Here is a 27,122-nt window from a genome sequence, read left to right as displayed (position 1 = left end):
AGGTTGGAGGAGAGCATTCAGGATCACCTTGTTGTTTGTCTGAGCCTTGGTAGAGGCAAAATCTCTCCAGTGGTTTGGCTGCTTTGCTTTTCTGATCTTCAGCTGGAACGCCAATATCTGACTCTGGGTTTTTAGTATTCGTGCTACAAAGTATGCTAGTAATGTGAGTAATGATTGTGTTTTAACACTGAAATGACCTTAGCAAAGGATATGTTTTGGTAAGTAAGAATTCTATAGGATGATATGAGTTCCACGTTAAGTTTTTAAATGAAAGCAGATAACATTCAAAAGGAAGCTAAATGGTTTTTTTATTGTTGTTTTAAATATTGCTTCTGTTCTCTGTACTTAATGCTGGCTTCATTTCTGCCCAGTGCCTTCTCCTGCTGATGGTTTTGAAGTTGCAGTAGCACCACATAATAAATAAAGAGGTTTGGTTTCTGTCCCTAGAGTTTCTCAGGGTGCTTATGGTTCCTCTGTAAAATCAGAATTCTTTCTAGTTTTATTGAATCCTTGGTGATTTATCTGTCTATAATATCTGCACTCCACTCTCTCTCTCTTCCTGTTTTCTTGAGAGGTAATCTAATTTTATGAATGGGTTCAGGTTAATTCCAGGAGCACAGTTGCAGGAGCCATAATTGGCAGCTTATGCCCACGTCAGAAGCGTGTTTCCCAGGAGCTGGAGACTAGCTTGTTTTGATGAATTTCTTCATTGCTGTCTGAATTTTCTCCCTTGCTCTTCAGAAGCTTCTCCCCATGGGACCTTGATAGCGTGTGATCCTGAAGATCCCACCACTTCATTTTGTCCAGGCTCCAAGCTTCCGTCTGTCATTTTTGATTGCTGCGAAATCAGTTGGAGGGGAAGACTTTAATAATCTTGAGACCCAGAAGCTTGACAAAAATAGAGTGTGGACCACAGGTGGTGAAATCCCCAAAGCTATGCTCGGTTTTCTTGTATTTCTTAGGTGTTTTTCTACGGAGTGAGAAAGTGAAAGGGAATTTAAATGTATTTCCCATGCACTTATCTTCGTTATGAGCAATATTAATAGGCAATCCAAATAAAAATAATCAAGAAGAGAGGTTAATCCCCTGTTTGTTTTCTAACTCAGTGATTCTCAGACAATCCAGCTTAGTCAGGATGATGAAGAACTGGAAACTAGATCATGGTAATAAATGTGCTTGTTCCCGTGGTTGCTTCAGCAAGAGGCCTCTCAGTCACCAATCTCCCAGAAGAGCGTTCTCTCCCTTAGAACAGCATATGCTCTTAGTCTCCATCTGCAGGAACACTCTCTGACTAGACAACAGCATAGTGTTCCCACTCTGTGCAGAGCCATGACTGCCAGAGAAAACTGTGTGCCTACCCAGTTCGCACTGTACTGCATCTTGTGAATTGTTCTACAGAATGATGTGTACAGTAAGAGTGGACACTGGGCTTTTCCAGGCAGGTAGTGTTTAGGCGTATTAGTTTCATCTGAAGTAAGGAAGTTTCAATCACAGCCAGAGCACAATGTAGTAGTTCCAGCCTTCTCAGGGGGTGTAGTCAGAGAGCCCCAGGTATTTAGACGTCACATTCACTTAGGAAATACCCTAAAGGAAATGACTTTGTAAGTATTTTAGCATTTACATTTTTAATTGAACAAGAAAATATTTCATAAAAACGCAGGCTGGGAATTCTTTTCCAAGTAAAAGCCGTCAGCTAGGAAGAAGGAGGCTCCAGCAGAGTCTGTACATGTTACACGGAAATGAGATGAGAAGGTTTCCGAAAGCAGAGGGAAATCTCAGATGATTGTCATGTGTTCACGGCAGAGCACGCTAGGAAGCCCACTTCTTGGCAAAAAGGCGGGAAAATTTATGACAGGAACACAGGAAATGGAAGGAAAGGAGAACATTGTAATCCTGTCCACAAATAATAAATGCAGTCTGCATAGAGTGTGTTCAGCAGTGGGGGTGATGGGAATCTGAATGTAACGTCATAGAAACTGCTATTTTATCAGCATTGGAAAGACGAGGAACGGGGGCTGGGGCAGGTGGCTGTGCGGGTGTCCATCCATGTTACGAGGATTTGGTTCTGTTTGCTGCTGGACTACAATGTCAATTTTCCTTCCTACTTCTGTAGCAGAACTAACCCTGGAGAACAATTTTCCCAGTTCAAGGACTGCATCGTCCAGTTTGGCTTGAAGCTGAGTATAGCAATGTGGTTTAAACTCATCAGACGGACACAGGGGTCCTTTGAAAGGATTGGTTTTGAAAGCATTGTTCTCTTGCTTCTGTTGATCGGATGTGGGAATGTGCTGCCTGAAGCTTCTGTCACCAATATGAGCCATGACGTCAGGTGCACACTCCCACATGGTAGACCAGAGAGTGGGAGGTTTGCAGGGGTCTGAGACATTACAAACTATGATATCAGCATGTTTTATTGAAGAAAGGTCTTTCTCTGTCGTCCTGGCAGGCCTAAAATTCACTGCTAAAAATAACTCAGCCTCAAACTTGCCATGATCCTTCTGCCTCAGCTTCCTTATGCATATATGCCAGCAAACCCTGAATGATTTATGAGAAATTGTATGTGTGTATGTGATGATGATGTTCAAGTCTTAGTTATATGTGGCAGAACTATTTCTAACTGATTTGCATCTAAATTAAAATATTAAGAAATAATATAAGCATGTTATTTAGTAGCATAGAAATCAATACTAAAGGGAACAGGATAAACTGAAAGCAGTTGCCTTTGATAGTGGGAATTGGGATAAAAACAAATGTTTACTATTTTTCTTATAATAATTAATATAATATTTAACATTTTAAGTTAAGTACATCATTAATTGTAGTGATATTTCATTTGTATTTTAACAAATAAAGCTTGTCTGTAGTTTAGAGAGTAAAACAGCCCCACTGGTCAGCCTTACAGACGAGGCAGTGGTGACACACACCTTTAATCCCAGTAGCCACACTTGTCTGCCATAGAAACAGGGCAGCAGTGGTGCACACCTTTAATCCAAGAACTAGAGAGGAATATAAAACAGAAGGAGACAACTCTCACACACAGTCTCATTCTGACATTCCTGGTGACAGGGTTGCCATTTTAGACTGAGGTAGAGGTAAGAGCCAGTAGCCACTGGCTCTTTTGCTTTTTGTTTTGCTTTTTTTTTTTTTGTTTTTTTTTTGTTTTTTTTTTTTTGTTTTTTTTTTTGTTTTGCTTTTCTGACCTTCAGGTTGAACCCCAATTTCTGTCTCTGGGTTTTAATTAATCATGCTACAATTATTAAAATCAAATTAACTTTTTTCTATTTTTAGTTAGTATTTATGTATTCACTTCCCACCTATAATAAGTACTTCTCTTTTTATCTGGAATATCAATTGTTTGGTTTGGTATCTACATGTTTTTTCACGACAGGGTTTCTCTGTAGTTTTGGAGCCTGTCCTGGCACTAGCTCTTGTAGACCAGGTTGGCCTCGAACTCACAGAGATCCACCTGCCTCTGCCTCCTAAGTGCTGGGATTAAAAGTGTGTGCCACCACTGCCTGGCAAGTTATTTCTTTCTTTATTATTTTTTATTGATTTTAATGAGTGCATATGATAATTGTCTTTCTGGGTCTGGGTTATATAGTCAATATGTTGTTTTCTAGATCCATCCATTTGCCTGCAAATTTTAAGATGTTATTTTTTTCTGCTGTGTAGTACTCTATTGTGTAAATGTACCACATTTCCTTATCCATTCTTCAGTCAAGGGGCATTTAGGTTGTTTCCAGGTTCTGGCTATGACAAACAATGCTGCTATGAACATAGCTGAGCACATGTCCTTGTGGCATGATTGAACATCCTTTGGATATATACCCAAAAGTGGTATTGCTGGGTCTTGAGAAGGTTGTTTTCTAATTTTCTGAGAAATTGCCATACTGATATCCAAAAGGGATGCAGTTATTTCTTAATACAGTGTATATAAAGATGAGTAGTTTTCTTTGACTACTTATTTCATTATTATTATATTCAATTTTAATTTTAAAATGTTACTTATTAGGAAATATTGAAGCATGCAGTACTATTGTTTGTTAATTTTTTAGAGTTCAAGATGTAAGCATGAAGTTAAAAAAGCAGCAAAATGAATTTCAGAGAATACAGAAAGAATTAGATCATCAACAAAATGAGCTAAAAATTAAACAAAAACAATCCCAAGTCCTCAGGTAAGATTATCTTTAAGAATTAAAAATTATAAATATTAAAATTATACAGCAAATGCTGAATTTATGAATATCTTGAGAAAAAATGGAAATAGTTTCACTTTTTTATTGTCGTTATGTCAACTGAATTGTTTTGTTAGTAATGTAATTGAGCAAACAGCATTTTCTGTTAATACCTTGCTTTTGTTCCTTCTCTGTAGTGACATCTGAAATGAAAGTGTAGTAGCTAATGTCTTTTTTGTGTGTAAGTGGAGTGTGGTGATTGGTCTGTGTCCATGTCTGCACGCATGCGTGAGTGTGTGTGTGCGTGTGTGTAGTTGTGCCTTCCTCTCTTGTTCTCTACGTTATTTTTTGAGACAGGTTCTCTGACTAGAGCTGGAGCTTACTAACGTGGCCAGCCTGGCTGACCAGCAAGCTCCAGGCATCTTCACACCCCGCCCACTTACGCTGGGTTTGTAGGCACAGGCCCTCAGGAGTGCTGGGGATCTGAGCTAAGGACCCCTGTGAGGCAAGCCCTGTACTGCCTAGCGTCCCCTCCAGTTAATCTGTTAGGACAGAAAACCTTTCTCTGTGATGATACAGACCTTGAAATTTGGAATTCTTCAGCGCAAATAATGTTAATCTCCTCCTATAGAATCACTGGAGGGTTTATAATCCATAAAGATAAAATGCAGCATACAAACAAACAAAACAAAACAAAAAAACTGGAAATACACATCCTAAAATACATTGAGAATGTTTCTAAGGTTCAAGATAACTAAAAAATATGCTGCTGGATAAGTATTTGGATGTTAGGTTTTTGTTTTAATCCACTCTTTAATACCACAAACATTTCGTTAAAAAATCCTCTGAGCTCATGAGTTTTTGATGCCCCTGTTGATAAACCTGCTGGCCAAGGGTCTGCCTTTCATAAATAGCTTATGTATGACTGATAGTAAAGAATTGTTGAATGGATGCATGAAGGAAATCTGTTCACACCTACCCCCCCCCGGGTGTGTGTGTATGTGTGTGTGTGTGTGCGCGCGCATGTGTGGTTTTGCCTGCATCAGTGTCCGTGCACCACATGCATGCAGTTTTCCCAGAGGTGGTGTAACCCCGAACAGGACTCACACCTGATTGTGAGCTATCATGTGGATGCTGGGTATCGAACCTGGGTCTTCAGAAGAGCAGCCAGTCTCCTAACTACCTATCCATGGCTCCAGCCCCACTCCCAGATGAACATTTTTACCATTGCAATTTTCCTGGGCCCATTTCAAGAAAGCCAGTAGTGAGCTCGCAGATTAACAGCACCAGGCAACCTGGTTACCAGTTGCTTGGCTTCCGCGGTAGCCTTGGCCCGTGTCTAGATTACTGCATGTGAGGGTGTCTGTCCTCTTTGTAGTTACAGAAGACATTGGCCTTGCTGTATTGATCAGTGTGCCGTCACTGTTCTCAGAGCACATCTGTTGTCTGTGCCTGACATGTTGAAGGCTTCCTTTCGCTTTCAAAATTGTTTCCATTAAACAATGGATTATTTCATCACTTTTGAAGAAATGTGTGTTGTTGTGTTTTCTGTGTTTAAAAATGCTAATTTTTGTTTTACTAATTGCAGTCAAAGATTGTCAGACTACAGATACTTCTGGAATAAGACCCTTTTGTTACTTACTTTTACTAAAAGGGAACTAACCAGTATTAAATATGAAGTATGTGATAATTTTCAAAACTGGACTTCACTGAAAGGAGAAGTTTTTCTACAGATTAAATCTCTAAGTGATACAGCCTTGGCAGGTTTGTTACATATATTTACAGCCTAATTGCTTTCTCTCTAGCTGGTTCATCATAGTTATGTAATCATAGTATTTCTCTGTGTGTGGGGACTGAGGTCCACTTTTTATTGCTAGTTGGTACTGTAGAGAAACATGAAGGTCCAGTTGTCCCTGGAGTTCCACAGCTATTGCTCGTCTAACTTAAGCTACAATGTGTCCATTTTAAAGCTATGGTTAGAAGTCTGATTCCTCTTGCTAAGCTTAAAGATTTGTCAAACATTTCTCTTCATCTCAATGGTTGAGTCGTAATATAAGATCAGCCTCCCCCAAATAATTATAAATGTTGAACAAAAATACTCAACATTGCAGATAGACCAAAACTGAGCATAAAGACGAAAGCGTCAAAGACTGAAATAAGGTGTTTACGCAGTGAAAGACGGCAGTCTGAACAGGCAGCGTGATGTGTTACATCTGTGTGACCTGTTGGCCAGGGAGAACTACGGAACAGTAAACTTGACTGACAGGTGGGGGGCAAGGGCAAATAAACACACGACACCCAGAGGAACTTTGAGTTGTGGATGTTACTCTCCAGGCTGTTGCAGTGACGCATCCAGGTCATTATGCGCGACTCCCGCTGCACATGTGGCCTCTGGCTAATCACGTGCCACACGGTTTGTCTTGACCAGACGCAGCATGGTGCAGGGCGTCACTGGGAGGGGAGGCTGAGGGGAGGGGTGGGGAGGTTGTGTAATAGCTCTGCTTTTTCCTCACTTTCACTAAAACCGCTTTAAAGGGGTTTACGGTTATCTTCAATATTGAAAAGGAGTATGGAACTTGGCGAATTTCTTTCTATTTTTATTTTTTAAGGCCAGTAGACTGGGGTCAGGATATAGTTTATTCTACATAGAAGTAAAAATTATGAAAGAAAAAAATATGTTCTTTTAAACCTGAAGATGAGAGGCCAGTGACCAAGGCAGACGCAGCCTCTGGGAATGGCCAGGTGCAGAGACAGTGGGGAGGTCAGCTTCGGCATGGAAGTTCTTTCCAGCTCTCTGGAGCTCCTGTGTGCAAGGAAGACTGAGCAGCCCGCCTGAGACTGAAGCGATTGACGCTTTAACACCTTCCCTTGGGGAATAGACTTTATAGTTTGGATTTAGCTAAATTAACTGCTCCTTAAACCAAAGCAGAAACAAACAAAAATATTCCTTAATTTTTTTTTTAAATTACTGTTCGTGAAAGTTTTACTCTGTGTTTATTGTGTGCTTGGGGCCAAGAGTTGGCATCTCATGTCCAGAAGCTGCGGCTGCAGACAGTTGTGAGCCACGGTGTGGGTGCTGGGACTCACATCTGGGTCCTCTGAAAGAGCTGCCAATGTTCTTAATTGCCAAGCCATTTCTCCAGCCCCCTTAATACTTTTCAGAGGAAACATAATAGAACCTAGTCTCCATATTGTACCACCCACAGTGTTTAGTACACAATCAAAAATTTCTTTCTGGTTTTTTTTTCTTTTTTCTTTTTTTTCTCCCCCCCCCCCTCTATTTTCTTGGTTGGTTGGTTGATTTTTTGAGATAGGGTTTCTTTGTGTAACCCAGGCTGTCCTGGAGCTCACTCTGTAGACCAGCCTGGCCTTGAACTCAGAGATCCTTCTCCCTCTGACTCCCAAGTGCTGGGATTAAAGGTGTGTGCCACCACTGCCTGGCCCAAAATTTCTTAACCTGGGAAAAAATATTAAAAGTGTGGTCTATGTTCCCCCAAATAGAGCAGTTAAATATAGAGCAAACTTAAATTGCACCAGATGATGTGTGGGAAGGCACAGTTCTTCTTTCTTCTTTTTATTGTGCATTGCAGACCATTTTTATCAATGGAAGGTTTATGGCACCCTTATTGGACAAGTCTCTCTTGGTCGCTTTTCTAATGATGTGTACTACTTTAGTAAGCACATTCTGTCACACTTTGGAAATTCTGTTTTTTTTTTTTGTTTGTTTGTTTGTTTGGTTGGTTGGTTGGTTGGTTTTTCGAGACAGGGTTTCTCTGTAGCTTTGGAGCCTGACCTGGAACTAGCTCTCATAGACCAGGCTGGCCTCGAACTCATAGAGATCCGCCTGCCTCTGCCTCCCAAGTGCTAGGATTAAAGTCAAGCGCCACCACCGCCCGGCACATTCTGGCAATTCTTACATTTTTTATTGTTTTATTTTCTGCACACAGCCACCTTCAGTGTTACTATCAGAACTGTTTCGGGACACGATATGCCACATATATAAGAAGGTGTACTTAGCTCTGTGTTCTCACTGTTAGTTTTCAGAACAAACACGGCCATTCCCATATCTGTTCTCTCTGTTCATTCCCGTGTCTGTTCGATTGGGGCTTCTAGGTCGATCATGCACAAATCTGCCCTATTTCCTCCAACCCCGCCTTCGCTGAGAAAACTCTGAACAAAGAAATGGCACCCAAGTGCCCACCCAGGGACCTAGCTTTTGACCATACTTGGGCACAGTCCCAGCTCCTGTGGTCGCCTGAGGTCTATAAAACATCCCTGCCTTGGCGAAGGGCACTCCCTGGAACAGCTTTATGCTGAAAAGGACTCCATTTAGGACTTTTCATAGAGAAGCCATTGCCTGGCTACAAAGGTTCAAAGGACAGACAGACGGTCTTGGTAGGCGCCAGTAAAAGCTGACTTGACGTGGAAGCCCCGTTTCATCTGTCATCCCCCAAATCCTGGGCTCTGAGAGCCCTGTGGACTCTGCCCTGCCCATCCTCTGTAAATGGAACAACAAAGCCGGGATAGCAGCGTGTCTGTTTACAGAATGTGCTGCTGTGGGTAGCTATTGCTCAGGAACATGACCTCAGCCTGGTGGTGCATGTCTCCCACTCCCACTCCAGAAAGGCTCAGGGGATAACTTATTCATGGAATTCAAGGCTATCTTGGGTAGCATGGTGAGATATAGTCTCAAAGGAAAAAACAAACAAATTCCTTTCAAAATACAACTTCACCCAAGAACTCTAATGGAATTTGATGAGATTAGCAATGTTTTTGTGTCTGTTAAACTGGCACCAGCCATTTTACAGCCTGTGAATCAGGGAGCAATTTGACTTCAAATCTTACTGTCTATAAAATTTATGCTTATCATTATCAAAGACAGTGATTTCTCTGATCTCTGTGGACATAGTAAATTGAAAACCTCTGGAAATGATTCCTACTATAGATGTCATTAAGAATAAATACTGTCATTAGGATTCACCATATAGGTGCATTAAGAGCCTTCAGGATTCATGTGAAAATATCAATATTAACCAAAACTTAGAAGTTGATTATAGCCAGCCTGACTGGGCAGACGTAGCTGTAGACAACGTAGAAGTGACAGTTGTCTTAGTTTGCTCTCTGGTGCTGTGGTAAACGCCATGACCAAAGCAACGTGGAGAGGAAAGGCCTTATTTCATCTGCTAGCTCACAACCCTTATAGAGGAAGGATCTCAAGGCAGGAACTCAGCTAGGAACTGCAACAGAGGCCATACAAGAATGCTATCTACTGCTTTACTCTCCATGGCCTGTACAGTTTTGTGTTTTATACAGCTCAGGACCACAGGGCTTGGTGGTGGCATTCCCCAAGGTGATCTGGGCCCTCCCACATGAATCATTTTCTCAGTTGAGGTTCCCTTTCCCGATGACTGTAGCTTGTGTCACGCTGATGAGAACCTAAACAGCGCAGCAGTGGAACTAAGCCGTGATTACATTCTAACCAAGGAGTTCATTCTGCATGAGCAAAGAGTAGTTTCTCCAAGTATCCTCCTGGGGAGACAGTAATAAAGATTACAGAAATGATAACAATGGATTGAGAATGCTGCGTGAACTTGGGCTTCTGGATAAAATGATGCTTTGGAAGCTCACTGCGTTGGAAGGGGAGAGGTGGCTCAGAGTTAAGAACCCCTGTTGCTCTTACATAGGGGACCCAGGTTGGGCTTCCAGCACCCACATGGCTGTAACTCCAGTTCCAGGGAATCTGACACATTTTCTGGCCTCCATGGACACCATACACATGTGGTTCACAGACATACATGTAGGCAAAACACCAGTGTACACAAAATAAAAACAAATCTTTTTCTAAAAGACGCTTGTCACTTTTGTGTAACACTTTCCTCAGGGATGGAACCAATCCATTTTATTGAAAAGCTCTTTAAGCTGGGAGGCAAAGAACTCAGCATAGCTTCAGGAAGTCCCCCAAACTGACCAGATTCCCCAGTCTCCTCCCTGCCAAAGTAAATGAAAGCTACAGAAAAGACATTCAGACAAGCCCAAGATACAAAAACAAAACAAACAAACAAACAAAAAACCAAAAACAAAACAAAAATTTTTAAAAAACCTCTGAGACAGATCAGCTGCCCCAGAAAAGCAAATCTGGATCAGTCACTTGGCGCGAAATCTCCAGCCTGCTGAGCTGCCTATAGGCTGTGCCCTGTGCTCCAGGTCTCCCCGCTTTTGTGAGCTGTCCCCCAGGCTGCGGTGGGCCTTGGTGATGCAGCTGTCTGAGTCATTTCTGGTCCTGTGGTAACCCCAATAAACTCATGGTTGATCAGTTTGAACTCAGGTGCTACCCCTCCTTCGGTCTATCGGATGCTCGCTATCTGGAGTGGGTAGGTGTGTGTGTACCATGTCCCCATAAGACGTGGTTTTGTCGTGCCAGGTGGTCGTGGCAGCGCACACCTTTAAACCCAGCACTTGGGAGGCAGAGGCAGGTGGATCTCTTGAGTTCAAGGTCTTACAGAGTGAGTCCCAAGGCAGCCAAGACTACACAGAGAAACCCTATCTTGGAAAAACAAAGCAAAAGAGAAAGTTTTGTTGTGCAACAGCTGCTGAAACTTTGTAAAAGAAAATGGTCAAGTTAATACACAATAAGCTGCTTGCAAAAGATAAGGTCTGCAAATGATCTTTCTTTTCTGTCTTCATTTTTCTTTTAATTAATTAATTCTTTAAAAAGAACTATCTTTTCTCATTTTGCCAATGATCTTATTGCGCCTGGGAAGCAAGCTGGGGTGCTGGGAATCGGCCCCCAGCTACATACAGGTCCTCTGGCATCAGTGACTCCCCTCCTTGCCTCTCTCCTCCCCTTCAACCCTCTCCCAAGGTCCTCATGCTCCCAATTAACTCAGAATTAACTCATTCTGCACACGTGCCAGGGACTCATAAGTCAAGGTGGAGGACAGGCATCTGAGGGAGCCCCCAGAGAGGACTTCAAACCTGCCCCTCCCCCCAGACAGCAGTGTGACATGGAACACCAAAGCTACAGAAGGAATGGCTCCTACTTGACACAGTACCAGGTATTTCCGGCTTGAGTGAGAGCAATGTAGGGAGGTGACTTTTCTTTCTTTTTAAAAATTTAATTTATTATTGATTTTATTGAGCTTTACATTTTTCTCTGCTCCCCTCCTTGCCTCTCTCCTCCCCTTCAACCCTCTCCCAAGGTCCTCATGCTCCCAATTAACTCAGGAGATCTTGTCTTTTTCTACTTCCCGTGTAGATTAGATCTATGTATGTCTCTCATAGTGTCCTCATTGTTGTCTAGGTTCTCTGGGATTGTGAGTTGTAGGCTGGTTTTCTTTGCTTTATGTTTAAAAACCACTTATGAGTGAGTATATGTGATAGTTGTCTTTCTGGGTCTGGGTTACCTCACTCAAAATGATGTTTTCTGAGGCGACTTTCCCACCCGACACAGCTTTGCCAGTGATTGACTCCATCAGTGTCTCTCCACTTACTATCTCCTGCTTCCTCAGTCTCCAGTCTCGCGTGTCTGTCTCCTGGTAGTTTAGCGCTTGTCGGTCTGTTGCTCAGTTGGGTTTTGATTACTCTGTATGGCTGCCCACAGTCTACTTCCGGGCTCTCTCACTGTGCTTCTCACCCACTTCTCACCCACTTTCCCCTCATTCCTGAGTCTTTCCCTTCTCATTCTGTTCCTTTCCTCTCTTACTTTGTATTTATAACCTAAACTATAATACCAAATATACAGGACCAGAAAGCACACTTCCCTAGTCGTGTAATAGTTAAAATACTGAATAGACATGAGGAAAGAAGTTTATTGAAAGCTACAAGAGAAGGCCAAGTCACCTACTGGAATTTTAAAAGCCTTAAGGGGTCTTAATGCAATACAAGTTCAAGTCTAAGTTCTTCAAGTTCAACTTCAAGTTCTAAGCCCACAGGTGTCATATTACATTACTCTTATGCCAAAGTTATCTGTCATAGTTGAACAAAAAGTTAAACACAAACTAAGAGGGTTACTGAACACCAAGTGAGTCCAAAGGAATACCTTGGATTCAAGAGAAGAAAGAACATGTCTTAGAGACTACAGGGGAAATTGATGATCCTAAGGTTGTGTTTAAGTAGAATAGAAATAAAACACTGAACATTACAAAGTTAGCAAAATGGCATGCATTAATACATGCCTTCCATAGCTCTGAGTGTAATGCTCTTAATTTCATAACCCAAAGTCATAGCCTAGCTGATTGGATTAGAGAACAGGGTTATCTTTTTGCTGTATGCAGTAAAGACACCTTACCAAAAAGATAAACACTGTCTGGGGTAAAAGAATGGAAAAAGGTGTTCCAAACAAATGAAACCAGGTACCAAGCAAATATTAGCATTCTAATATCTGACAAAGTAGAAAGTCACTTCGTGTGATCAAGGTAACAATCTATCAAGAGGACATTACAGTTAAAAAGAAAAGAAAAGAAAAGAAAAGAAAAGAAAAGAAAAGAAAAGAAAAGAAAAGAAAAGAAAAGAAAAGAAAAGAAACAGTTCTAAACATGTATGCTTCAGACTTGGGTGTCTTCGCTTTCATCAAACAAAGTCTACTAGACATGAACACACAGACCAACACCAGCACAGTAACAGTTATGTCACTACTACAAAAGCCAGAGAAACACTGGAGTTCAATGACAGAGAAAATAGACTTAAAAAACGTCTCTAGAGCATTTCACCCAAACACCACACAATGGCTTTGCTCTCAGCAGTCCATGGGATTTTGTTTAAAATAGACCACATATTGGGACACAAAACACTTTCAGCAAACATAGAAAAACTGAAATAGCTTATTGTACTCTATTGGACCACATAATTAAAGCTAGAAATCAATAGCAAAAGAAACTATATCATGAAAATTACACAATTGAATGATGATGGTTAAGTCCTTGAGGAAATCAAAAAAAATTAAAAAGTTCCTGGACTAGAATAAAAACAGCATAGCAAAATCTATAGGATATAGTGAAAGCACTACTAAGAAGGAAGTCTGTATGTGTAATATAAATACATACATTTAAAAAGTCAGAGAGAGCTCAAGTAAAGTAATGACCCACCCTAAGGCTTGGGAAAAAGAGCAAGCTAAACCTAAAGTACTAGTTGGATGGAATTAATTAAGATCAGAGAGAAATTAATAAATTAGAAGTGAAAATATAGGAAATCAATGAAATAAGAAGTTTGGCCAGGTGTAGTGACACACAGGCACATTTCCTTAAGTTTGAGGCCAACCTGGTCTATTTCGTGAGCTCCAGGCCAGTCAAGACTACATAGTGAGACCCTGTCTAATAAACAAAAGCAAAAATAAGTAAATAAATAAATTTGGCAATTTTTTTAGCCTACTTAAGAGAATGAGATTAAAAACCACCCAAATTAATAAAATCTAAAATTAGGAATGAAAAGTGAGACATTAGCTCAAAAAGCAGTGAAATTCAGAATCATAAGGAGAGCTTCAAAAATAAATTCTACTAAGTTGGAAAATCTGAAAGAAATTAATGAATTTATATCTTTATCTGGCATATCAATGTCAAGCCAAGAAGAGATTGTTTATTTAAGAACTATATAAAAAGCAATGAGATTGAAACAATTTTATGAACATATTTTATAAGTCTTCCAATTTAAAAAAATGTTTAGGTCCAGATGGATTCACTGCAGAATTCTGCCAGACCTTTAAAGGAGGCGAAACCAATGCTTCTTACATTTGAAAAATAGAATAAACATTTGAAAATTGTTTTTACAAAGCCAGTGTTACTGTAATACAAAGAGAGATAAAGATATATAGACAGCAATGAAAACTATAAAACCAATCTCCCAAATGAACTTAGAAAAATTCTCAACAAAATCTTGTATACTGAATATAGAAACATTTAAAAAAGGATCAAGTTGGCTTTGTTCTGGAAATGTAAAGAGGGCACAACAAACTCAAGTCAGTAAGTGTAACCTACTGTGAAAATGGACCCAGGGACAGAAACTACATGACCATTCGTTAGATGAAGAAAAAGCCTTTGACAGAATCTTTTCATGACTAACTGGAGATAGTAGGGGTGTGGGGGGACGTAACTGAGCATACATGAAACATAATAGGGAATGTAACTGAAGGCTATATATGACAAAGCTATGACCAACATCATGCTTTAAGGGGGAGAATCTGAAGCATACTCATTAAAACCAGGAACAAGACATTTCTGCCACTTCCCCCCGTGTACTCGATGCAATCCCCAAATTTTAGAGCAATAAGACAAGCGAAGGAAATACAACACATAAAAATGAAGAGAGAAGCCACAGAACCCTTATTTTCAGGTGATAGCTATTCAGAAGAAACCCTAAAGACTTCCCCACGGAACTCCAAAAATGATCAATACTTCCAGCAAAGTGGCAGGATACCAAATTAGCATGCAAAAATCAGTAGCTTTTTTTTTTAAAACCAATTAACCAATTAACAAACCAATCATCAAAGGCTGCAATTAAAAACTGATGGCTAGCTGCCCTAAGGAAAGTGCTTCAGGTTCACCAAGGGAAACTAAGGCCCTGTTTCGAAAACCAGCTTCAACAAAAATACCACTTACCAGGGTAGGAGCATGGGGATCAGAAAAACAGTAAAGAGAATGAAGACAGGGGTAAAAATAATAAAACAGAAAACACAGGATAGTACCAGGAAGGAGTTTCAGTGAATACTGAAATCCACCTGCCTTTTAGTTTCCGTACACTTTTATACCCCAATACATCAGGGGAGGCAAGACAAAAGACTGCTTTAATATGATCCAAAGGACAGCTGGAACAGTTACTTGCTTCTATACTTTGAGATATCAAGTCATTAGCATTCTATCATTTAGGCAGTGAACCCACTCTAGACCAAGTATCCTGAAGACAGCCACTCCCAAGGTCAAACCTCCTATTTCACAATAAGGAGCAAAAGGATGCTTGAATATCCTGACCATTGGTCAGGGTGGAGTGGATCTACCTTTGTGGGCCACCTTAATTTCAAAAAGACCAAGTAACCACACCCTAGGATAGGGTGCGTAGCTCTGGTGTTATCAACAATTTTGAGCAACTTCGAGCTCTCTGACCTTCAGACAAGGTGGAAATAGGCTCACATTTTTGGACCTCCACAGCCCCGCTGATTGTTGAGAATTCTGTTTCAGTTTACATGTGACCTCCTCCAGGAGATCTTTGCAGATTATTTTGCAGCCTTCTTCATCTAAACGTCCCTGTCTTTTGTTTCATACTAAATATCATGTGTCTCTATACTAGTGTGAGTATTCTTGTCCATTTATTGTTGTTGTTTACTGTCCATTTTCTGATACTGGGCTGTAGTCTCTTTGAGAAAAAGAACAGGGATTTCTTCCACAGCTGGAAGGTGGAAACGCACACACACAAAGACAGCACACTCACTTGTCAAACAAGAGCTGAGTGCACAGAACACATGGGTGTGTGCAGTTGAGATCTTGCTACGGTAAGAGGTTTTTTGCCTCCCTGCTCACTACTATCTGTGTGATCTCAGCCCCAGGGCACTGTGTGCCAACTGGGACAAGTAGGTGCAGAGCTGGGAAGGTGCTGATGCTGGCCTCTTTACAGTGGCTCAGGATGCACTTCAAATCTAGCAGAAGTTCTAGTGCATACAGGAACAAACAATTCTCACACCTTCAAGCTTTGAGAAAATACTCTGAACATGATATCCTCACAAGCCAAGGCCAGTAGAGCCTGAAAAAGTGTCACATCTACTGTACTGTGCGGTTTGGTAGCCACAGGTCACACATGGCTATAGAGCATTTGAAATGTGGCTTCAGCCTCTTGGTAAAATGTGTCACTTTAGATAGCTGGAGTTAAATACACCATTTACATTAATTTCACACATGACTTTGTAGTATATATTGCTTCAGAGGATATTGCTAGTCTAAATTAGTAGTAACACAAACTCTTTCACACTTTAAAAACTAAAAATAGAATTCTAGTTTGATATTTACAAAAGGACGAAGGTCATGTAAATTGTAGCAAGGATGCTTCCTTCTGACTTTCATCTTAATCTCTTTGTCCCTCCCTCCCTCCCTCCCTCCCTCTCCGTCCCTTCCACCTTCCCTACCTTCCCTCTTTCCCTCTCCTTTTCCCAATCCTTTCCCCTCCTCCAGCCCATAGCCTAGGCTGAGTTGAAGCATGCGACCTGTATTTAAATGTACAGAGCTGTTTCACTCACAGTAGCTCACAACCGGAACTAGTCCAGATACCTTCCCATGGGTGGAAAACAAACAGTGGTATATCCATTCTATATCATCCAAATCAGCAACAAAAGGAAGAGATTACTTGTACATACAATAACTTCAATGAACATCAAGGAAAATTTTCTAAATTTTTTTAAAAAATGCCAATTTCATAATCCTTTCACAGGATTTTCTTTTTTGTCGTTTGAGAATTTCATAACCAATATAGTGGTTTTTGGTCAACTCTCCCCTCCAACCCTACCCTCCTCACCACTTCCCTTTCCCAACTTCAGGTGATCTTTTAAAAAGTCGCTGAATCCACTTAGTGCTGCCTGTGTGTACGTGGGCGTGGGACTATCTACTGGAGCATGGGCAGCCTCTCAGGCCAAATCCCTAAGTAAGCTGACTCTTTCTCCCACAAGGACCAGCAGTGGCCAGTAGCTCCCCAGTAGGATGGGGCTTCCTGAGCTCCTCTCTCTTCATGTGGGATTTTGTCTGACTTGATCTTGTGTGTGTAGTCACAGCCACTGTGAGTTCATGTGTCCGGAGGCCATGTGTGGCTGGCAAATCTCTCTAGCTCTCATAATTTTCAACCTCCCCTTCTGTTATGATTCCTGAGCTTTTGGGAGAGGAACGAAGATATAGATGTCCCACTTAGAGCTGAGCACTCTCTAGTCTCTTCGTCTCTGTGTCTTGACCATTTTGGGTCTCTGTACAAAACACCACCTACTGAAGAAAGAAGCTTCTCCGATGAGCGTTGAGAGATGACACATAGAACTTAGGAAGCAGTTTATTCCTGTATCTGTTTCACAGAATAGTAGTTGGAGCTTCTTCCTAGGGCTTGTAATCTAGCCACCCATGGGTATTTTTCTTTCTTAATGTTACCATGCATGAATTCTATCCTGTGGGTTGGGCTTTAGATCCAATCAAAAAGTGGTTCAATTTCAAAGTCATTTATTGTTCCATTTATATAGCAGTCTTGGCCTGATGCCATCGTAGGTGTAAGGGAAAATGAGCAGTTGCTGGGGACTGGCGCGGCTGGCCTGGAGGATGAGCTGTGAACACCAGGTTGAAATTTGGTGATATACAAGCTCATATTTTGACCGTGGTGGAGTAGGGGGCAGCCTACTGTGGGCTCTGTCTCTCCTGGGCCAGTGGTCCTGGGCTATATAAGAAAGCAGGGTGAGCAAGTCATGAGGACTAAGCTAGTAAAGCATTCCTGCATGGCCTCTGCTTCAGCTACTGTCTCCAGATTTGTCTTTGAGTTTCCTCCCGGATTTACCCTTCAGATGAACTGTAAACTGTAAGCTGGAATAAACCTTTTCCTTTCCCAGTTGCTTTCTGCTAGGGTGTCTATCACAGCAACACACAGCAAGCTGGAACACTGTATTGGGTTAAAGTCTCCTAGAACAAGCATGCACACACAGAGTTTGTGCGCAGCTGGTTAAATCTAGCGTGGTTAAATCTAGCAGAGTGAGGGGGAATGGACCTTCTCTATAAATCTATTTTTAACTTTCTGTAAACTATTTCAAAATAAAAGGGTTTTTAAAACCAATGTAATGGTTTTTGATTCCTTCATTTAATAACTAGTTTTTAAAGGTCTGTCCTATTGTAATAAAATTAAAGTTATGTAAATGAATGGTCACACAGTGAATGGAACATTGGGATTCCCTAGTAATAAGGTTATAACGTTCTTGTAGTAGCATAGTGACACAGTGTAACTGTGCATTCACTTGGCTAAGCTTAGGGCTACAAACAAGTAATAAACCTTAATACAGTCAAAAAATGCAAAACAAAACAAGCAACTTACTTTGTATTCTCATACTTTCTTTAGCTAATGAATTTTGTTGGTGTTTAGTGCTAAAAATCAGACCTAGGGTCTCACACATGCATCCCACACCAAGCTGCAACTTCCCTGTCAGTAGCTCCCCCCCACTCCTGTCTCTCTTTCTCCCCCATCTCTCTCTCTCTCTCTCTCTCTCTCTCTCTCTCTCTCTCTCTCTCTCTCTTCTGTTTTTTCAAGACAGAGTTTCTCTGTGTAGCCCTGGCTGTCCTGGAACTAGCTCTTGTAGACCAGGCTGGCCTCGAACTCAGAGATCTGCCTACCTCTTCCTCCCGAGTGCTGGGATTTAAAGCGTGCACCACCACCGCCCAGCATATCTCTTGACCTTTTAGAAATCAAGTATGAAATTATGTTAGAGTTCACAGTTTTAATAAAACTTGATGAAATTAAGAATGAAATAGGCATATTAGATTAGATTATGCTTATTAATGTTAGATTTCTAACATTTTTGGAGGGTGTATGTTTTAATTGTTTAACTTAGTCTGGCATTAAAAGCATGCCCAACTCAAAAGCCTACCTCTGAAATAAAATAGAAGCAAACCCTTGTTCAGGATGTTCAAATACTGACACATTAGGCTTTAGAAGCTCTACTCAGAAGACTTTGTGCATATAACAGCCCCTGTGATGTGTTAAAGCATGGTGGTGCAAACTAGAGGGGAATAAATGGGTTGTTGTCCCTGGTCTAAGTTAACCTCCAGTCTAATGCTAGGTTGTATGCTTGTATGCGATCCATGCAAAGTAAGTATGCAAATTGGCGTGCAGCATCTAGGTTAGCTCAGGAAAGGCTTCCGTGATGGGATCCCATATGAGCTATAGCAGCCACATGTGTGAGGAGGGGATGATGCCTCAGGGGTGTGCAGAAGCAGAAGGTCTCGAGTTGGGTGCAATAACCAGTAACCAGTGTAGACTGACCTGTAGGGATCATAATTCTGAACCCCAGATTGGGACAAGTAACTGACAAGGGCGAAATTTTCGATACACAAAATATAGGACCGAATGTTAGCACCGTGAGCTGTTGGGAGAGGAGCATTTAGCGCGTCATGATTGAGTTAATTCACCTTCCCTGAGTCTGATTTCCTGATGCCACATTGGAAATGTTTTAGTCCCCGTTGGTTTGGAAATCTTGCTGTCCTTTTCCACGAGGACATGGAAATAGATGCTATTTCACAAATCAACCTGTGTTGCAGATTCAGCCTCTTAATGTCAGATAGAAAGTCACACTGACATTAGGTATTTTAGAGACAACAGTGCTCACTCCCAGAACCAGCCAGCTATACCTAAGCAGAGTCACTTTGGCGAATGAGAAGTCGGTGCCAGCATGCGTGACCTACTCGGCAGTGTCATTCCGACTTGAGCACGGGCAGACGTTACAGTACGGGACAGTGGATTCAGCTGTGAGAAGCAGCCTCTGCGGTTCTAAAACTACCCAGGAAGCATTTTCCTTTGTCTCCCTCTGTTAAGCTGCCTTATTCTCGCAAGCTTTCTCTATTAGTGCGCTGGTCATCCTGCTCGCAGAAACGGGCTCTTAGTCACGCAGCTTTAGAAGCCTGTTAGCTATTCTCAGTGGGTGGGACGCCATATAAGGTAGCTGCTGGACCACAGGAGAAACATGCATTTGGTTCCTGCCATTTGTCTCTCTAGGATTTCCATTTGCAAGTTGAAAAGGAACTAAAAGAGAAAAGGTACCAGGGCCTCTTCTCAAGGTTCAGGCCAGTGGTTAATGCCACTCTTTCTTCCCAGATAAGATGTTTCTTATCTGGGTAGAGTCTTTCCTTTGCTCTCCTTGAACCGTGTCCCCCTGCTCTTTCTCACTCACATTCTTGAGCTCCCTCACCTCTGGCTGTTGTTCTCTCTCTCTCTCTCTCTCTCTCTCTCTCTCTCTCTCTTGCTTGCTTGCTTTGCTCTCTCTCCCTTCCCCTCTCGCTCTTGCTCTCTAACCTCACCATGTCCCTCTCATTGGCTTGGAACTTGCTGTGCAGACCAGGCTGGTCTTGAACTCACAAATGTGTGTTGGATTAAAGATGTGCACCATCAGGCTGCCTGGACCACATTCACTTGTGTTCTGCACCATCCTTTAGGAAATTCTCTCTTTCCTCTGCCCTGCTGCCGTATTACCTGCTCCCACATCTGTCCTGTGAATCTCTACTTTGATCTTTCCTGTGTATACGGATGTGGTAGAGCAATAAACCAAGCCAACATGGTGAGATACCCACTCACACCTGAACTCAGAACACAGCTTAGGAGGGGCTAGCCAAAGAAGGCAGTGCCAGGTAATCTTCCTAGAAAACTGTTGAGCCTCTCATAAACCACACCCTTGTTAATATCATTAGCTGACTTGGACAAATGACATAGTATTTTTACTGTGCATTTTGCTACCTTAGTGGTGGCTTATGCTGGCAGTCCTGAGAACATTGGTGAAGGGTAAACTTGATAATTATTTTGATGGGTGATGTACTCTGTGCATTTTACAAGAAAGTATACCGAATATTAGTAGAACTGTAAAGCCATTTAAAAATTAAGTGGAAGGAAAACAATGATATTGAATTACTACAATCTGTTCTGGTTTCACTCTAGGGGACAGTACCATTAGAATCATTAAAATAGATTCGTTAACTGTTAAATACTTTCTACCCACAAGCTTGCTGGTTTTAGATGCTCTATCCTTCAGGTCCTTGCCACTCTTACCGCTCAGAGTGCAGCCAGTAGCCATTAGAAACGCTACCCGCCAGGTCATGCTGCACGTCCACACTTACTCCCTTCTACCTCACAATCTCAACAAAACCCAGAACCCTCCACGGGAATTATACTTTTCATATTTATATGAGAATGTAAAGGCAGTCTATATTACTATTTAGTATGATTTAAGGCTAAAAAAAAAAAGTACAACATTTAGTGATCCAGCCCATTTTCCTTGTTTATTTTCAGAATTGCTAGGACGTTTAAATCTAACTTTTGGCTAGGTGTCATGCTCTCAAAAGAGTCATCTTCTTCTCACATATTAATTTTCTAGAAGAAAGTCAATTCTGAGAGGATTGTGGTTTAATGTCTTCTGTGTGTAAACTTTTTAAAATTTTCTTTACAGAAATAGATATGTTAAATAAAAATCTGACAGCTTCCCAGAGAAATAAAGTGTGCCTGGAAGAGGAGATGAAAAACCTCAAACTGTTGTCGGATGCAGCCATCTTGAGGTCTCAGGAGATGCAGGCGTCCAAACAGCACGAAGTAAGCTTGCAAGCCAGGTGCTATGATCTGCAGAAGGAAGCCCTAGGTAAAGAGAGTTCCTTCTCGATGTGAGCGACTAGCTCTAACATGGAAACGGGTACTTTCCCTCTAAAAACGGAGCAGTTTTGTGTTTATTAAGTTGTCTTGCGAATACGCCTACTAGTAACTGTGTCTTTGCTCCATGTTTACAGTTGTCCCTTGCAATCTTGCCATTTGAAGAGGCAGGATTAAGGGGTTATGTGAGGGCCCTTTCAAATACAAAGCAAGAGTTCAGCAGCACAAAGTGGAATTTCCTTTGCCGTCTCATTATTCCTAGGGGATGATTGGCTTAGGATGCAAAAGGAACACGGAACATATGCTGTTGTGTAAGAAGAACCCAGATTTTATTTTCATTTTTAATGTTTTATTTCTAAAACTCTAGCAGTTTGTGGAGAAAAGTGGTAAGGTTTTCAAAGCTTCATGTTGAATACATAACTCTTAGTTGTACTAATTATTTATCATTTTTGTTGTGTTAAAATGCATGACCCTAAATGTACCATTTCAAACATTTTTAATTTTTCAGTTTAGGAGTTTTAAAGTATGTTTACATGTTCTGCAAATACATGTGTGAAACTTTTCCACATTGCAAAACAGGAACTTTGTAGCCGTTGAATGCTTGTTCCCTCTCCACTTAAGTTCCGGGCAGCCACCAGTCTACTTTGTTCCTGTGAGCTTGACTTTTCCAACATTGTACAATAAGTGAGATGATATGGTATTGTGTATTTTCCTTTTTGTATCTGGGGGGTTTTACTTAGCACAGCATCCTCTGTGTTGCCACAGTGTGGGAATTCCTTTCAGTCCTGACCGGTACAGTAGACCCTTGCGTTTGTGGGCCCTCCTGGTTCTTTCTTTATTCATCTTCTGGTGGACTGGACGTTTGGGCCACTTCCACCTCTTTCCCTTTGCACCTGAGGCTGTGGAGAAGGTGGGGCTACAGATACCTCCCTGAGGCCTTGCTCTAAGGCTCTGATAAACACCCCGAGGCAGGACGGCTTTGTCCTGTGAGCAATGCCCCTATGGTTTCTCTAGTGAGAAACACCATTTGACCTTCCTACCATAATGGCGTCAGGTTCTTATCTTTAGCAACATTTAATTTTGGGGGGTGGTTATTTGGTATCTTGCATAGGTAATTGTCTTTCATGTCCTTTGCTCATTTTTTATATGTAGGTATTTTGGTTTTATTGTTGAATTATACAAGTGTCTCGTAAGGGTTACATATAAACTGCTTATCATATATGTGACTTTCCCATGACTTAGGTTGTCATCTCAAACCCATTTATTGTTTTTTTTTGTTACAAAGACTTTTTCCAGCTGAACGGGACCCCTTTCTGTGTTTTACTTTTATTGCACTTGAGTTTGATGTCATAGCTAAGAAATCATTGCAAAATCCAGTATTCTAAAGTTTTTTCTTTTCTTTTTAAACATGAATCTAGAATTTTAAACAGTTTTGGGAATAAGTCTAAGAAATACATATTTCTACCTGAAAGTATTGAAAATTGTTTATCAAGATAACAATAAAAGCTGTATTTTTCTTGGAATGCACGATGTGAAAGCCACAAAGAATCAATAAAAGAAAAAAGTGGTATTTAGAAAGACTGAGCTTTGAGGCAGTGTGTTATGGTGGGATGAGCTCATACTAATGGAGATCTAAAGAGATGTGAGTGCTGGGACAGAAAGAGAGGAGCCATGCATCCAGTAGATAGAGAGGGATGAGGGCTGGGACAGAAAGAGAGGGGCCGTGCGTCCAGTAGATAGAGAGGGATGCGGGCTGGGACAGAAAGAGAGGGGCCGTGCGTCCAGTAGCACCAATTTTCTGACTGAAGTCAGAAAATATGAATTTTAATTTAAAAATTGCAATTTTTATATGTGCATATGGAGGGCTCATTTGTGTTCCACAGTGCACATGTGGATTCAGAAGTCAGCTTACTGAACTTGGTTCTGTCCTTCTGCCCTGTGGGTCTTGGGGCTGAAACTCAAGCAATCTAGCTTGATAGCAGGTGCCTTTACCCTCTGAGCTATCTCCCAACCCAGAAGACTGTAATATATAACAGTGATCAATTATTTTTCTTTTGTCTATTGGTTGTCTATTTATTTAAAGCTACCTTACTAGGGGTTCTCTTGGTAGCAGTTTGTTTTGCTGGAGTCAGGCTGACCTGGAACTCATGCCCCCTTGCTTCAGCCTTGACTGCTGAGATTCTAGGTGTGTACACAAGTCCCAGCTCCTCTTTCTCATTTTGTTTGTTTTTAAGACAAGGTTGAATTCACTGTGTGACTCTGACTGACCTGGAACTCAGATCTGCCTGCCTCTGCTTCCTGAATGCTGGGTTTAAAATGAGTGCCCCCACTCCCGGCCTCCTTTTAATAATTTTAATGAGCAGTTTGAATAGTACATGTGTTAATGTATTTTATATTATATTTATATATTCACTTTTCCTAAAGTAATTTTTAGAATTTTTTTATGATATCACCATATCACAGGTTTGTATTATGGTATAACCAAATGGTGGATTTTTTTATTGTTTCTGTTTATGTGATATGAGACTCAATGATCCAGTTTCACTCTTTCCCACTCTATTAGTTTATGTACTAATTAAGTCATTATTTTTACCACCTAACGTTAAAATTTCCCATGTTCTAGTATCTATCACTGCGTTTTCTCTTCTGTTTCACTAATTCATTTCATATGCCATTAATGTTAATTTTAGTAGAATGCATTATTAACCAGTTCTTACAAGTAGAGTTTTTCCTGCTGTTCTTACTTTTAAATATATTTGGCATGTAGTTGTCTTTCCACTTAAACCTTTTATGTGGGGGTGTGTCCATGGTGGAGATCAGAGGTCAGAGCTGGGTGTTTTCCTCAGCTGGTCATCTTCTTATTTTTTAATTCCTTGTAGAATTATTTATTTTAATTTATGCATATGCATGTTTTGCCTGTGTATATGTATGTACATCACTTGGATGCTTGGTGCCCTCCAAGGTTGAAGAAGGCATCAGATCCTGTGCAATGGAGTTACAGATAATTGTAAACCACTGCACAGTTGCCAAGAATTGAATTCCGGTCCTCTGGAAGAGCAGCCATCTCTTCAGTCTCCACCCTCTCATGTTTTTGAGCCTGGGTCTTTCACTAAACCTGATGCTCACCACTTGTCTCTTCTATCTGATCTTCAACACCCTGGCATCCCCTGCTAAGCTTCCCAGCACCGAGTTACAGTTGGACCTCACTGCTGCCCCAGCCCTGGGTTACAGTTGGACCGCATGGCCGTATTCGGTCGTATCCGGCCGTATCCAGCTTTTAAATGTCAGTTCTGGGATGCTGAACCCAGGCCTTCATGCTTGCAAGGCACACACTTCACTGACTGGTCCAACTCTTCAGCCCCGTCTTTTTAAACTTTAAGATAATGTTATTACCTATTGCAGATGGCTCCGATGAATCCCTAGTCAATTTTCCTTCCTCTAAACTTTATACAGTCTTCTACATAGAAAGTTATTACTTCACATAAACTAGGGCAATGTTTATTACATTACAATCCCAGTAGGGATTCTAATTGGAATTGTATTTTATGTATAAAATTTTAGAGAATTGGCATTCTCATACTAATTCTCATCCTTTTTATCACTAGCTCAGGTTTTCTAGTTATGTGATTATGCTAACAGGTGCATACGCTCAGAGAGTCTTAGCAATTCTAACACTGTTCAAAAGTCCAAGCTCAGGGTGTCTTTACCTATGATCCCCTTACAATTAAGAAGTTACATACTTCCAACAAACAAAGACATGTAGTGAGCATTCCCGTGATAAAGGAGAGCAGTGGGAGCACAGCAAGGAATGATGGGAGCAGAGCCCGGCTTAGACCAAAGCCAAATCCGCATCCAGCATCAGGGTACTCGGTAGCATTATCTGGGCTGGAGTTGGTTTGGTCACTTCTAGTTCTATGGTCTGTAGCACACACGGCCTCTCTCTTCGGCTTGCTCCGCTCTGTACTCAAAGCCCCTTCCGTTGGCAGACTCTTCATGCTCCTGGAGTCTCCGTCACATCTAAAGCCTCACTTTATGTCACATGAAGCCCCTTAAGGCCATCTTGCAGGGATGCTGACCCTGTCACTTATTGCCTGGATTTCGTGCCTTTCTGAAACTTGGAGCAAGCACCATCATCCCATGGCTTTTCCATTTTCCATTCTTCTAAAAACAGTGCAGATGGCACTGCTGAGCTGTACTGTCCCCTCAGGATGTAGTCTTGGCCCCTCTGCACATCTGTAGTGGCCTCTACACCTCTGGGATAGTCACTTTTAGTTTTCAATTTGACACAATCTAAAATCATCTAAGAGGGTCTCGGTGAGGGATTACTCTAGATCAGGTTGACCTGTGGGCACGCCTGTGAACCATTCTCTTGACGACATTACCTGAAATGGGAGATCTGTCTTCTGTGGGTGGCACCATTCACTTCTCAAGGGTCCTGGGTTGGACAAGAGCAGGGAACAAAAGTTGAGCCCTAGCTTGAATTCAGTGATTCGTTGCTCTGCTCTGGACTGTGCTCTGGCCTCTCACCCTTTCTCCTGTAAGTTGTGTTTATCATGGAATTTTGTCAAAGCAAAGGAAACAGCCTTACTGGCTGAACATGGAGAAACACTATCAGTTTAAGCAGCTATCTTAGTTCAGCCCCTTTCCTTTCAAATGAATTTCCCTGTTACATGTTGACATCCTTGGTGGGCAGGGTCTTTCACTTGAAGCACTGGCCTACTATTCTAGTACCAAGTTCTCTTTAACAATTCCATCTGCCTTGTCTGCACACCTTCCTTACTGTAGAGTTAAGAGCAGGGAACAGTTGCCATGCACAGCCTGGATATGTTGGGTGAGACTATCCTTTGGGAGTAGTGAATAAGCCCTACTGATCCTGAATAGGGAATATTCTGATGGCAGACCTAAGTAAGAATCCAACTTGGTGAACCAGTTCTGGGTCTCCAGACCCAGATACTGGAGCATGGGTGAGGAGAGCTTAGAGCATAGGCATCTTGAAAAGGCAGCTGTATCAACAACAGCCCATCCTGGTAGAAGTTATCACTCACCTAGTTGGAACTCTGGAACTTGCTACATGATTTGCAGGTAACTCAGCAGGACAAAGACCCTCCTCTCCCCAGCTTCCCAGCTTCCCAATATCAGGCATTCATATGTTCACAAATATGCATACATATCTATACATGAGCATACACACAGTGCAACATGTTTGCATACTATACACACATTAAAAAGGAAAAATATATCTTAGTATGTCTTACTCCAAAAAGCTGAGTCTCATAACTTAGAAAGAAAAGCAGTCTCTTCTCACAGGGCACAGGCCAGAAATTTTGTAAGCAAATTCCACCTAATTCTTTCAAAGAACAGAAGATCCTAACTTTGCAAAACATTTTTTTTCCTCCTATGCTAGAGACAGAGTATCTGTGTGCTTAGTAAGCAAGTGTTCTAGTACTGAGCTAAATCTTCAACACCTACAAAATATTTTTAAAAACAAACAAAAACTGAATGCATTTCTCAGTTTATTCTACAAGGCTAAAATAACTCTGTCCTCCAAACCAGACAAAAGGGATTAGAAGAAAGGAATGCAATAAGCTTCTTTAGATTATGAATATTGAT

At 41.3% G+C, this 27,122-nt stretch overlaps 1 protein-coding gene across 4 annotated transcripts in view; it reads left to right on the top strand.

Moving 5' to 3' along the window:
* Lekr1 (leucine, glutamate and lysine rich 1) overlaps positions 1-27,122 on the top strand; it is a 164,522-nt gene that overhangs the window by 48,278 nt on the left and 89,122 nt on the right. For all 4 annotated transcript variants that reach the window (XM_085682469.2, XM_087899464.1, XM_085682470.2 and 1 more), the window contains 3 exons: positions 4,056-4,175; positions 5,764-5,939; positions 21,319-21,504. In XM_085682469.2, coding sequence (XP_085538595.2) covers positions 4,056-4,175; positions 5,764-5,939; positions 21,319-21,504 — 482 coding nt within the window. The remainder of the gene's footprint in view (positions 1-4,055; positions 4,176-5,763; positions 5,940-21,318; positions 21,505-27,122) is intronic.

This window comes from Myodes glareolus, chromosome 20 (genome assembly GCF_982192425.1).
Source record: "Myodes glareolus chromosome 20, mMyoGla1.1, whole genome shotgun sequence".
Lineage (NCBI taxonomy): Eukaryota > Metazoa > Chordata > Mammalia > Rodentia > Cricetidae > Myodes > Myodes glareolus.
The sequence above is the reverse complement of the archived record's forward strand: the minus strand, read 5'-3'. Positions and strand labels throughout refer to the sequence as shown.